The sequence below is a fragment of the Choloepus didactylus genome, chromosome 4, assembly GCF_015220235.1.
Source record: "Choloepus didactylus isolate mChoDid1 chromosome 4, mChoDid1.pri, whole genome shotgun sequence".
NCBI classification, from domain to species: Eukaryota; Metazoa; Chordata; class Mammalia; order Pilosa; family Megalonychidae; genus Choloepus; species Choloepus didactylus.
In genome coordinates, this window is record NC_051310.1 from 173,022,594 (window position 1) to 173,035,042 (window position 12,449).

At 35.0% G+C, this 12,449-nt stretch overlaps 2 protein-coding genes across 10 annotated transcripts in view; one reads left to right on the forward strand and one right to left on the reverse strand.

Annotated features, from left to right (window-relative positions):
• Positions 1-12,449, forward strand: part of MIPOL1 (mirror-image polydactyly 1) — a 521,065-nt gene that overhangs the window by 440,298 nt on the left and 68,318 nt on the right. For 7 of the 8 annotated variants that reach the window (XM_037834851.1, XM_037834854.1, XM_037834848.1 and 4 more), the window contains one exon: positions 6,269-6,499. The exons of the other annotated variant lie outside the window; for it this stretch is intronic. In XM_037834851.1, the coding sequence (XP_037690779.1) occupies positions 6,269-6,499 (231 nt within the window). The remainder of the gene's footprint in view (positions 1-6,268; positions 6,500-12,449) is intronic. 8 annotated transcript variants of the gene reach the window in all.
• FOXA1 (forkhead box A1) overlaps positions 1-12,449 on the reverse strand; it is a 177,212-nt gene that overhangs the window by 6,202 nt on the left and 158,561 nt on the right. The gene's annotated exons all lie outside the window — the stretch shown is intronic.

The following is a 12,449-nucleotide window of genomic DNA, read 5'->3' on the forward strand; positions in this document are numbered from 1 at the left end:
AATTCTTGAGTTTTATAAGTTCAGCACCAATTGACTTTCATCATATTAAAAAAGGTATTTCCTCTCAGAAATAACTTTAACAAGTTACCTCATAAAATGAATCAACTGAGATAACAGAGACAACAAATCATTTGAATCACGTTATTGTGTGATCTATAAAATGAATCTCCTCAACCACACTCTTAATTATACTGAATGTATTTTCTTATCTCTAAAGACATTCAGAATTAAGGCCTACTATACTGGAAAATAAACTGATTTCCTCAAAAATAAGGGAAGGAAATGAACTATTATCCGCTTGAAAGGGCCTTAGGAAATCAATTGATGCAGTAAACCAGGAAGTAAAAGCAGAACACTGTCCTAGGAAATGTGTACTTAGGAAGAATTAGCACAAACTTCTGCCTTTCTTACTTGCTGTAGTTTTATTTATCTTTAGTCAGTAAAACAAGCCAAGCCTGCATTTTTTTTAGAATGATTTAAGAAACATTATCAGTGAGTGAACAAAGGTTGAAAAAACTAGTTTATCTCTCCTAATTCATGAAAAACTTGTAGAAAATGGCAGTAGATATTCATCAAAGTATTTATCAAATATCTGAGAATTGTGTAAGATGTGGGGCAAAATTAATTTTTCATATATTATTTCTCTTAAAATTATAAATGTATGAATGCCTGTTCTTTGCCAGATATCGTGTTAGGTGTTTCTACATATATTGATCCTTTCATTTAATTCTCATATCAACTCTGAGATTTTTTTCTCACTGTTTCAGAGTTGAAGAATTTTTGACTGGAGGAGGTTGAGAAGTATTTTTCCCAATGTTACAGAGAGTAAATGGAAAAACTGAAATTTGAATCGATATCTTCTTAAGTTCAAGCCCAGGACACTTTCATCTACACCAGGATTAGCACTCTTTATCATAATGAGGGGGATCATTTTTTGTTGTGGGTGGCTATCCTCCCCATTGTAGGGTGTTTAGCAGCATCCCTGGCCTCTACACACTAGATGCCAGTAGCGCACCCCTCCCCCTAGTTGTGACAACCAAAAATATCGTTAGACATTCCAAAATGTCCCCTGGGTAGCAAAAATCACCCCTGTTAAGAACCATTGATCTATACCATGATATCTCACCTCTAAAATTTTTACTCTAAAAATACTTATCCAATTAAAATAGCATATATAGAACATAGAGTGGATTGACCAATTTTCATAAGTAAAGCATAAGCAGAATAAGTATATGTTGTGGAATGGTGAATACAGTAATCTCCTGTAAGGACTGAGTAAGAAGACAAGAGAGGAAACCAGGTAAATCAATACTTAGTATAAATGGAAAACTACTAGTTTGAAGAATAAGTAGAATCCTTGAATGACATTATAATTGAAAGGGATTCCACCAACTAGGTAAGCAGATAAGCTGAAGAGAACAGAAATATCTGAAAGGAAAACTTATTTATTATTCATAAATCTTAGAATACTAAGATATTTTAAGCTGAGACAGGGCAGATAGTCAGGAAACAGGAAAACAGTCAGGTCCACAAACATGAGACATCAGACCAGAAAACATCAAAACTAAGAGACACACAACAGAAAGGAAATCTGTTGCATGCTACTTACTGGAGTAATGCCCACTGAAGTGCATTGAGTACTTTGACCTACCTTTGGAATCAATGAGATGACAAGAGTAGAAAATACTGTGCAGTCCCGTTTGATGTGAATTATGATTATGATACATGAAATATTGCTAATTTAAAATATTAATAAAGTCTCACTTTCTATACTTAGAAAAAAATTGAATTCATTAAGAATTGCATAATTTTAAAATTGGAATGCAGAATGAACTGAAACTTTTTATGGTATTAGCTCATGACCATGCCACTTTAGCTGGTAAAGACAAATAGTAAACTATCCTATGTCAATATTGTGTGATCCACACTGTTACATGCTTTGGAATGTCTACGTGTGATTTAATGGCTCTATTGGTGTTATTTTAGAATTTATTCTTACTATAATTTAAAATATTTCCTTGAAATGTCATTTAAGTGCTATTAACTTGTGATGTTACTGTCATGCTGAAGAATATATCTGAAAATAAGTTTGGAACAAAGGGTAAATGTGATAGAACTCGCTGAAGAAAGCTAAACAGTTTGGCCCTGTTGTTAATTTAGAGAAGAGTATTTGAAAATATTAGAGATAATTCTGAAGTTTAAAAAAAAATAGCATTAAAGCAAAAATGTGCTTCAGTGGTTACAGATAATATATGTACTTGGAATGTACACTCTCCACTTCACCTTCATTTCCATAGGAAATTTTCCCTAGAATTATGAGTATTTTGATTTATGGAAGTTCTCAAGGAATGTTTTCTTCCCACAAAATTAAGCTGCCATATGTATGAGTATTAATATGCTGGAATTGGGGAAGTAAATGTGCATCATCACAAGATGGGACTGAAAATAATGAGAATTATCAGAACTTCTAAGAAGCAATAGCATAAGGTCTATGAGACAACTATACAAAAAGGGGAACATTCAATTTTAGATTGAGAAGTCATAAAAGTTCTCTCCAAAAAAGTGGTATTTATGCTGAGACATAATGTATAAGCAGGAGTTAGTCAGGTAGAATATGAAGGGAATGGTGTTGCAAACAAAGGCCTTAAGCGGGGAAAACCTTGATGTATTTGAAAAACTGTTGCTAAAAGGTGAGGAGGCAGAAGCGATGATTCAGGGCTTTGTAGGCCATGGCGAGTATAGAGGACTGTTCAAGCACAGGAACTCTGGAGAAGGACTGCATGGAACAAATTCTGACTCTGGTAGGTATGAAAAGTTGATAAATTACTTAGGTTGTGAGTTTATAATGAGTCCAGACATGTAAGATAAATGTAAAAGATATGAGGTAAGCTAAGATTTTTAAAATAGTCTTAGTCTCAGTTTCTTCATCAGTAAAAAAAGGAATATTAATAGGACTTCTTACACAGGTTGTTGTGAGGTTTAGTGAGTTAATATATGTAGTTTGTTGTTATTTTTAGAGATTTTTCCTGAGTGCAATGAGATGCTCTTGTAGGATTTCAAGTGACATTGTCTAATTTATGTTTTAAAAAGATCACTCTAGCTCCTGCTTCTCTTTTAAAAATCTTTCATGGGAATTAGAAAGTTTTCAAGGCATTTTTGAATGATGAGTAGCTTCAACTTAAGGGTGCTAGTCACAGGTCCATCTGAGAGAAATATCAAAATCAGGGATAAAATTTCCAAAAAGGAAGAAATGGTAGAAGACTAGGAAGTGAAGAATGATTAGGGAATTTCTGTAGGGATACCATGATCTTACTAATGGTCAGGTTTTTTTAAATGGTTGTTGATTCTTAATATTTAATTGGTTCTAGTATACTGAATAGTATTTTAGACATCATAGTATAAATGCAGAATTACATGCTAGGTTGTGAGTTTATAATGAGTCCAGCCAAGTAAGATAAATGTAAAAGATATGAGGTAGGCTAAGATTTTTTAAATAGGATACAAAAGCATTAAAGAAATGATAAATTGGGCTTCATTAAAAATCAAGAACTTACGTTCATCAAAAGACAACTTTAACAGAGTGAAATATCACTGCACTTTGGTAGAATGGCCAAAGATAAAAGGATTGACAATACCACTCTGAGGAAGGATGTAAAGTAAATGGAACTCTCATACATTGTGTTGGGAGTGTAAATTTATACGACTTTGGAAAATGGCAGCATCTATTAAAGCTCAGTGTCTACCTTATAGAGCAATTATACTGTAGAAAGAATACTTATGTCCACCGAAAGACATGCAAAAGATTATTCATAGGAACAGTAGTGGAATGGTTAAACAAATTGTGATACATTCGTTTAATAGAATACTTCATATCAATGAAAAACAATGAACTACCTGCAATAACAAGGATGAATTTCACAAACCTAATGATGGGCAAAATAAGCCAGACATGAAAGTTCAAAACCAGGAAAATGCCAGTCTTAATAAAGGTGAGATTGGTGGTCATCTTTGGAGAGAGGAATCATCTTGGAGGGGTCTTATAGATGTATTTGAAAAACTGTTGCTAAAAGGTGAGGAGGCAGAAGCGATGGATTTGTTCTGTATTTTGTTCTTTACATTTTTTCAAGCTGAATACTAAAGATATTTTCACTTTCCTATATGCAATTTAAAATGTAATTAGCAATTAAAATATAGATGATAATGGTTTATGAATCAAAACATAGACTTTGTTAAGGTTTTTGCTTTTTTGTTTTGCCTATTTTTAGTTTCTGTTTTTCCTGGATCTTTAAAAGTAGAAAAAGAGGGTAGGCTAAAGGAAATTGGCCCACCATTGGAACAAGAGAGATACCAAAACTGTGAGAGACATGGAAGGAATAGGAAGATGGATGAGAGACAGGAGGTTTTAGGCATGTGGCCGTGGAGGAAGAACTGAGAAGAAATGAAAGAAGGGTTAGTTAAATAACAAGGTGAAAACCACAAAGTCAGATGCTTTTTTGTACTTTACAGATGTACCACTATATACTATTCTTATTTTATATATAGTAACCATTTTAGTTTCCTAGACTGCTTAAGCAAATACCGTGAAATAGGTTGGCTTAAACAATGGGAATTATTTAACTTATGGTTTTGAAGCTAAAAGAAAGTCCAAATCACAGCATCATCAAAGCAGTGCTTTTTCCCCAAAGACTGGCATTTGGGGGCTGGCTATTGGCAATCTTTGGCTCCTGTGTCCCATGACTAGAAAGATGGCAGCGTCTCCTGGGCTCTCCCTTCTCTTCCAGTTTTCCTTGATTCCAGCTTCTTACTTCCTATGGCTTTCTCTCTGTCTGAATTTCACTCCACTTATAAAGGACTCCAGTAATAAGATTAAGGCTCATTCTGATTGAGGTGAGCCACACCTTCTTAAGTAAAGTAACCTCATCAAAAGGTCCTACTCATAATAGGTCTATATCCACGGGAATGGATTAAATTTAAGAACATATTTTTCTGGAATACATACAGCTTCAAACCACCACAGTAACCAACTGACCAAAGTTTAGGAACAGTCTCTCTTTTCAAGGACTAATTTGAATCCTGAAGTGATTTCTTTTGAAATGCTGTCACTGTTTCATGTCCCTTTTATTTCTATGTGCCACCTTCTCCAAAGTGAGCACACTTTAAGGCTTTTAGATAACTTAAACAAAAAGAAAAAAATTACAATTATTTTTAGCAGTTTTAAATAAAGCATCAGAAGATATATATTTGGAGAGTACTAAAGTTCCCTGACTTGTTTTTTTTTTTTTTTTTTTTTTTGCAGCTTTAAGAATTATATTACTTTCTTATTCTCATTATCAATCTGTAATATAGTTACACTATTTTACTTCAAGTCTCCAATCGACATTTCCTTTGTATGCATATACTGAAATGATTTTATTTAATAAAAAAAGAACGTCTCCTGTGTTGATTTTAAATTTTTCTTATTAAATATTTATATTTTCAAAATGTCTTTATTTAATTGAGTGAGGTGCTTGGTGCCATTTCAAAATAACCTCAGGTGGTAGGTGTAATGACATACCAAAGATTTGACCTTTAGCATTTTAGGATTCTATTTGTCTGCAATTTCTTCTGCATTCATTTAGTCTTAATTTGTATGCTCTTCCTCTGTATAATTTAATGAGTGGGTGTATTTAGCAAAATATTCATTAACAAAAAGAAAATATATCTGAATACATTTTGTTTCTGTGCAGTTTTACTAGTGATATTAACTTCGTTTATATCTCAACTGTGATAAGTGGAAGATGCTATGTATAGAACTGATCTGTGTTTGCACAAACCTCATTCATTCTCATTAAGTGCTTAGCATGATAGACCCTAGATCTTCTAAACTGATGCCTATTCACTTCTCACTCTTTGCCATTATCTTATATTCTTTTATTTATCTAGAGACACTTTATTTCCCTATTCTCTGCTATTCCTTTTAAAGAACATTGATGTAATATTTTCACTGATATAATTCAATTAACATCTTGCAGCATCTTGTTTGTTAGCTTCTGTAATCATAGATAATCATTCATCTAGCTTTCAGCTTAGAAGCAGAAAAATAGAATAATTATAAATTATTATATATATTAGTGTGATTTTTTTAATGTTTTCATTTTCCACTTTAAATATTTAAAAATATATTTGAAACAGTATTTATTGAATTGATTTTTAGTAAAATGGAGGTTTTTGTTAAATAGATCATTGATCAATCAGCCTACATATTTATGTTTATTTTTTCTTTTCTCAGTTTACACAAATCTTTATCCCAAGAAGAAAATCTGAAAGATCAATTTAACCATACTCTTAATACCTATGAAGAAGCTTTAAAAAACAGAGAGAACATTGTTTCCCTCACTCAACAACAAAATGAGGAATTGACTACCCAACTGCAGCAAGCTCTGGCAGAGCGAGCAAACATGGAATTACAGCTTCACCATGCCATAGAGGCTTCTCAAGTGGCCAATGAAAAAGTTCATAAGTAAGTAAAACAAGCTTGCATTACTTCAAAAACATGAAACAAAACAAAAACAAAAACAAAACTTTCTTCTGGCACCCAAACAATATATTATTTGTCATACATACTGCTGATAGTTTAAGACAAAGTATATTGAGCCAAATGAACTTTTTCTTAGATTGCATCTCATATCTGTTCTTAGATTCAAAAAGTCATTTTCTTGGGAATTACTGTTACTCTTTAAGGAAATCCATTTTGTTTAATAAATGATCTTCATCAGTTCACAGAAGCCATACTATTTTGTTTAATAAATGATCTTCATCAGTTCACAGAAGCCATACTATTTAATTTCACAGTGCATAATTAAATTTGTTTTGAATGATCTTTGCATTTTTATTAAAATGTAAATAAAAGTGCATAAGTCAGTCCTTATGACAGCTGGCAGAATGTTAACAAATAGCTTACTAGGAAAAGATGTCAGTTCTTAATTTATGGAAGTTGAAATTTTAGTAGAATTTTCTGTGGCAGCTTTAATGTAGTAGAACTTTTCATTTTAACTGAGCCCTTCTTTTTGTGTTGTTAACAGCATTACATCATTCAAATGCCTGATCACCTTAAATTTCAAAAATATACCTTTTTCCTTAATTTTCTTTCAGCTTCACGGTATGAAGCAGTACTGAATTCACAATTTCTTCTCACTACTTCTTATTTGAAAATGTCATCCCAACCATTTATCTAACATCCTTGAAATTATATTTTAGTTAATAGCCCAAGGTCAGATACATCTGTAGTCAAGATCATTTTAAAACAGTTTAGGAATTGTATATATTAATATTTACTACCAGTGTACCTTGAAACTTTTGTTTTATATAAATATTATGCATTCTTGTACTTTAAAGATTAGCTTTATATTCATTAAAAAACTGTACCCAATTATTCAAAATGTACAGTAACATTTTAAGAACATAATATATAGGTAAAGCTCATTTCATTGTAAGTTACAAACAGTTACTTTTTGCCATCAGAGTCTGATTTAGCTTGCTACAAATAGTCTACAAATAAATGCAAATTTTATTTCTTTACATGGAATCCTTTAATTTCTATACATGACTACAAGTATACTTCCACTAAAAGTGGTTTTGAGATACCAATTAGATTTCTAAATATCTTTGGAAATGTCAACTTTTTATTTTATTTTTTTAATATCCCATCCCATCAACTATCATTATCAATTTGTGAAAAAAAAGAACATTATACACCAAGAAGTAGGAATAACATCATCTTTTTTTTTTATTTTATTTTGAAATAAATTCAAACTTACAGGAACAGTTGCAAAAATAATACAAAACCCATACACAGAACTCCACCATACCCCGACCCCCCTCCCCTGATACCCTGATCCACCAACTTTAACATCCTGTCACACCACCATTTCTTTCTTTCCCTCCCTCCCTGTCTATCATCCATCATCTATTGCCCTTTCTTCTGAACATATGAGAGCAAGCTGCACACATCCTTGAACAAACAATATAATTCACATATACATTTCCCATGAACAAGAGCATTCTTTCATGCAATCCCATAAAGCGCAGCTAAGAAGTTCAAGAAATTCAACATTGATATAAAGCTTACATTCTATATTTCCTTTTTTTCTCTCTTATGTCCCAACTCTGTCCCTTTGAGCCTCCTCTCCTCCATCCTCAGATCCCATCCAGGATCATCCTTGGCATTTAATTGTCATTATCTATTTAGACTGTCTTTTTCTTTTTTTTTTTTTTCAATTGTGGAAACATATTTACAGCCTAAATCTTCCCATTCCAACCCCTTCCTAGCATTCCATTAGTGGTATTAATCACATTTAGAATATTGTAATGCTGTCATCTTCCCACCATCCATTACTAGAAATTTCCCTTCACCCCAAACAGAAATCCTACCCTCATTTCTTAACTCCCCATTGCCCCTTCACCCACTTCTCGTAACCCATACCCTACTTTTCATCTCTATGGTCATATTCTCTGATACTTGCTATATGTTTACCATGGGGCTTAAATTTAACCTCTTAGATCTATAACAATCTTGTTTTTCTTTGATACCAACTTAACTTCAGTATGACTTGTAAACTGTGTTCCTATACTCCTCCTTCCCCCAACTTTATGTAGTTCTTGTCAAAAATTACATGTTTTACATTGAGTCCAAAACCACTGATTTGTCATTACAGTTTATGTATTTTAGATCCTGTAGGAAGTAAATAGGGGAGTTACAGATCAAAAATACAGTAATATTGGTATTTATATTTACCATGTGATCTTTACTGGAAATCTTTATTTCTTCATGTGGTTTCAGTCAATTGTTTAGTGTCTCTTCCTTTCAGCCTGCTCAGTTCCCTTTAGCATTTCTCATAGGATGATCTACTAGTGATGAAGTCCCTCAGCTTTTGATTATCTGGGAATGTTTTCATCTCCCCCTCATTTTTACCCTCCAGTTGTTTGTGAATTTTCTAAGTCTCTGATGGTTTTTGACTTCTATTTGTGTTCCATTGTGGTCAGAGAATATGCTTTGAATAAATTCAAATTTTTTTTTAAATTTATTGAGGCTTATTTTATGTCCCAGCCTATGGTCTACTCTGGAGAAAGATCTGTGATCACTAGAGAAGAATGTATGTCCTGGTGATTTGGGATGTAATGTTCTATATATATCTGTTAAATTTCTCTATATCTCTCTCTCCTTTCTTTGTTTCTCTGTTGGTAGGGCTCCCTTTATTATCTGAAGCAGGGCAGGTCTTTTATTAGCAAACTCTCTCAGCATTTGTTTGTCTGTGAAAAATTTAAGCTGTCCCTCAAATTTGAAGGAGAGTTTTGCTAGATAAAGTATGCTTGGTTGGAAATTTTTCTCAGAATTTTAAATATGTCATGCCACTGCCTTCTCACCTCCATGGTGGCCGCTGAGTAGTCACTACTTAGTCTTACGTTGTTTCCTTTGTATGTGGTGAATTGCTTTTCTCTTGCTGCTTTCAGAACTTGCTCCTTCTCTTCAGTATTTGACAGTCTGATCAGAATATGTCTTGGAGTGGGTTTATTTGGATTTATTCTATTTGGAGTTCGCTGGGCATTTATGCTTTGTGTATTTATATTGTGTAGAAGGTTTGGGAAGTTTTCCCCAACAATTTCTTTGAATACTCTTTCTAGACCTTTACCCTTCCCTTCCCCTTCTGGGACACCAATGAGTCTTAAATTTGGATGTTTTATTTTCTCTATCATATCCCTGAGATCCATTTCAATTTTTTCAATTTTTTCCCCATTCTTTCTTTTATTCTTTCATTTTCAGTTCTGTGGTCCTCGAGGACACTGAGTTGTTGTTCAGCTTCCTCTAATCTTGTATTATGAGTATTCAGAGTCCTTTTAATTTGGCCGACAGTTTCTTTTATTTCCATAAGATCTTCTATTTTTTTATTTACTCTTGCAATGTCTTCTTTATGCTTTTCTAGGGTCTTCTTCATGTCCTTTATATTCTGTGCCATGCTTTCATTGTTTGTCTGTAGTTCTTTGATTAATTGCACCAAGTACTGTCTCTTTTGATCTTTTGATTTGGGTGTTTGGGTTTGGGTTCTCCATATCGCCTGGTTTTATCATATGCTTTAAGATTTTATGTTGTTTTTGGCCTCTTGGCATTTGCTTTACTTGATAGGGTTCTTTCAGGATATAAAAAATAGCTATCTCTAATTTGTAGATCTACAGTTTGGTGGCATACACTTTCTCTAACTAACCAGCAGATGGCGTCCGTGAGTCACCTGTTCCCCTCAAGTCAGTTCTCCCAACTTTGTCTTTGTGGTGAGTGGGGATTGGATCCTTGTGGGGTTCAACTGGTGCACTAAGTTTGGGTGTGTTCCGCCCTGAATGTGCAGCATGTGTCTGGGTGGTTAGGGAGGAAGGGCAGCTTTAATAGTCAAACTTCCCAAGTGTTCCCAGAGATTTAAGGCTGTGGGAAGAGTCTAAGCTTTCATTTCAGTCTTGCCACAGATTGTCTCTGCCGCTGACCCACAAGTCCTTGGTATTGGCCTAGGGTCCCTGGGATTTCTGAGCGGGCCCCCCCTTCTCAGCTGTGCTCTTCCAGGACCTCTGCTGAGGGAAGGGTGTGCCACATCACAAGAGTACGCTGGCCCTCCAGGGAAGCCCTGGGCCGCTGGGCCATGCAGGGACTTTCCCAGCCTACTTGAAAGATGGTTGAATGGGGTGTGTTAATTTCCCCCTTTTTGCACCACTCCGCCTTCCCAGTTCTGGGACAATTAGCTGTGGGTGCACTAAAGGCCACTGTACACAGCCGATATTGTGGTGTGTGCGTGGTGCTACAGGAATCACTCCCTGTCACACTGGGACCCTTGGCCCGGCTCTGGGCTATAGCTCCGGCCCCAGGCAGGAGCATCTCCAGCCTACCGGTGAGATGGCTGCAAGGGGCAAGGTATCTTTCTCCTTTTGGCTGCCCTGTGTCCCCCTGGCCTCAGGACAATCAGCAGCGGGCTATCCTCTATGCCAGACACCAAATCATTGACCCAGCCCGCTCCTGCTGTGCTTCACTGTGTGGTTCTCACCGTTGTAACCACAGCCACTCCCATTTTTTTGTTTGTTTTTCTTTTAAAAAGAACTAGTCCATCTCCAAATGCCAACCCATGGTTTCCCCACACTGCAGCGCAGCCACTGGACTTTCAGCCAGCTCACTCACTCATTTCAGAATGCAGACTCCCAGTTTCACCAAAGGTACAGTCCCTGTAGATTTGGCATACCTTGTCCGGCTGGTGCATGGCTGGAACTGGTGCTCTGGGTCATTTTCTGGCTTTTAGCTAGTATTTTTCACAGAGGTGTTTTTTTGCCCTGTCTGACCTAGCCACCATCTTAGGTTCTCCAGAATAACATCATCTTAGGTAATGCTTTAAACTGAGTAAATTTAACCTTATGGAAAACTCACTAATTTTTGCATTTAACCACAGACAGATCATAACTTTTTAATGGACTGGCACCAATCCATGGAATAGAGTTTAAGCACAACAAGTATGTCATTTGCAAGAATTAAATGTTAATTTTTTTACTTTTCTGGATTCCAACAATAAATATTACCAGACTTTCTTTTTTTTAATTCAATCTACTGTTTTTTAATTCAATCTACTATTGTTTTAGTTTCTGCTAAAAGAGATACCATACAACAGGAATTTATTCACTTATGGTTTCAGAGGCTAGAATGCTTGCTTCCTCCTGGAGTTGGTATCTTCTGGCTGGCTGGCCATCTTTAGGGTTCCTTGGCTTCTCTGTCACATGGCAATACACTTGGCGGCATCTTCTTTCTCTTCCAGGTTCTATTGACTTCCAGCTTCTGTCTGCTCCTGTGACTTCTCTGTCCATCTGACTTTCACTCTTCTTATAAAGGACTCCAATAATCTGATTTAAAACCTAACCTTATTTAGTTGGTCCACACCTTAACTGAAGTAATGTCTTGAAAAGATCTTATTTACATTTGGTCCACACCCACAGGATCAGGGGTTGGGATGTCAACATGCCTTTTGCAGGGTATATGATGCAATCCCCAACAACTGTATTTCATTTTTAATTACCCTCAGTTGGGCAGAGTGTATCTTTATTGTGGTTTATGTGGACATCAGCCTATTTTATTGGGTTTACTAGGGTAACGTTCCTAGAAACCAAATTGTTAGACTTTGTTAGATGGTGTTAGTGCTCTCCATGTGATCTGAAATTAGTTATTAGCAAATACTTTTGAAGCTCCTTTGTAACTATGTCAGTATTCCAGGAAATATTTAAAATTTAAACTCAGAAGGTGAAATTTTGCTTTATCCCTTCACAATCAATATTCTTGAAGGACTGGTATATATTCATAATCTGTAATTCCTCAGTTCCCATTTACTCTTCTACCCTCATAATATAATATGACTAGCTCTTATACTGAAATTGCTCTTTTTAAGTTTACCAGT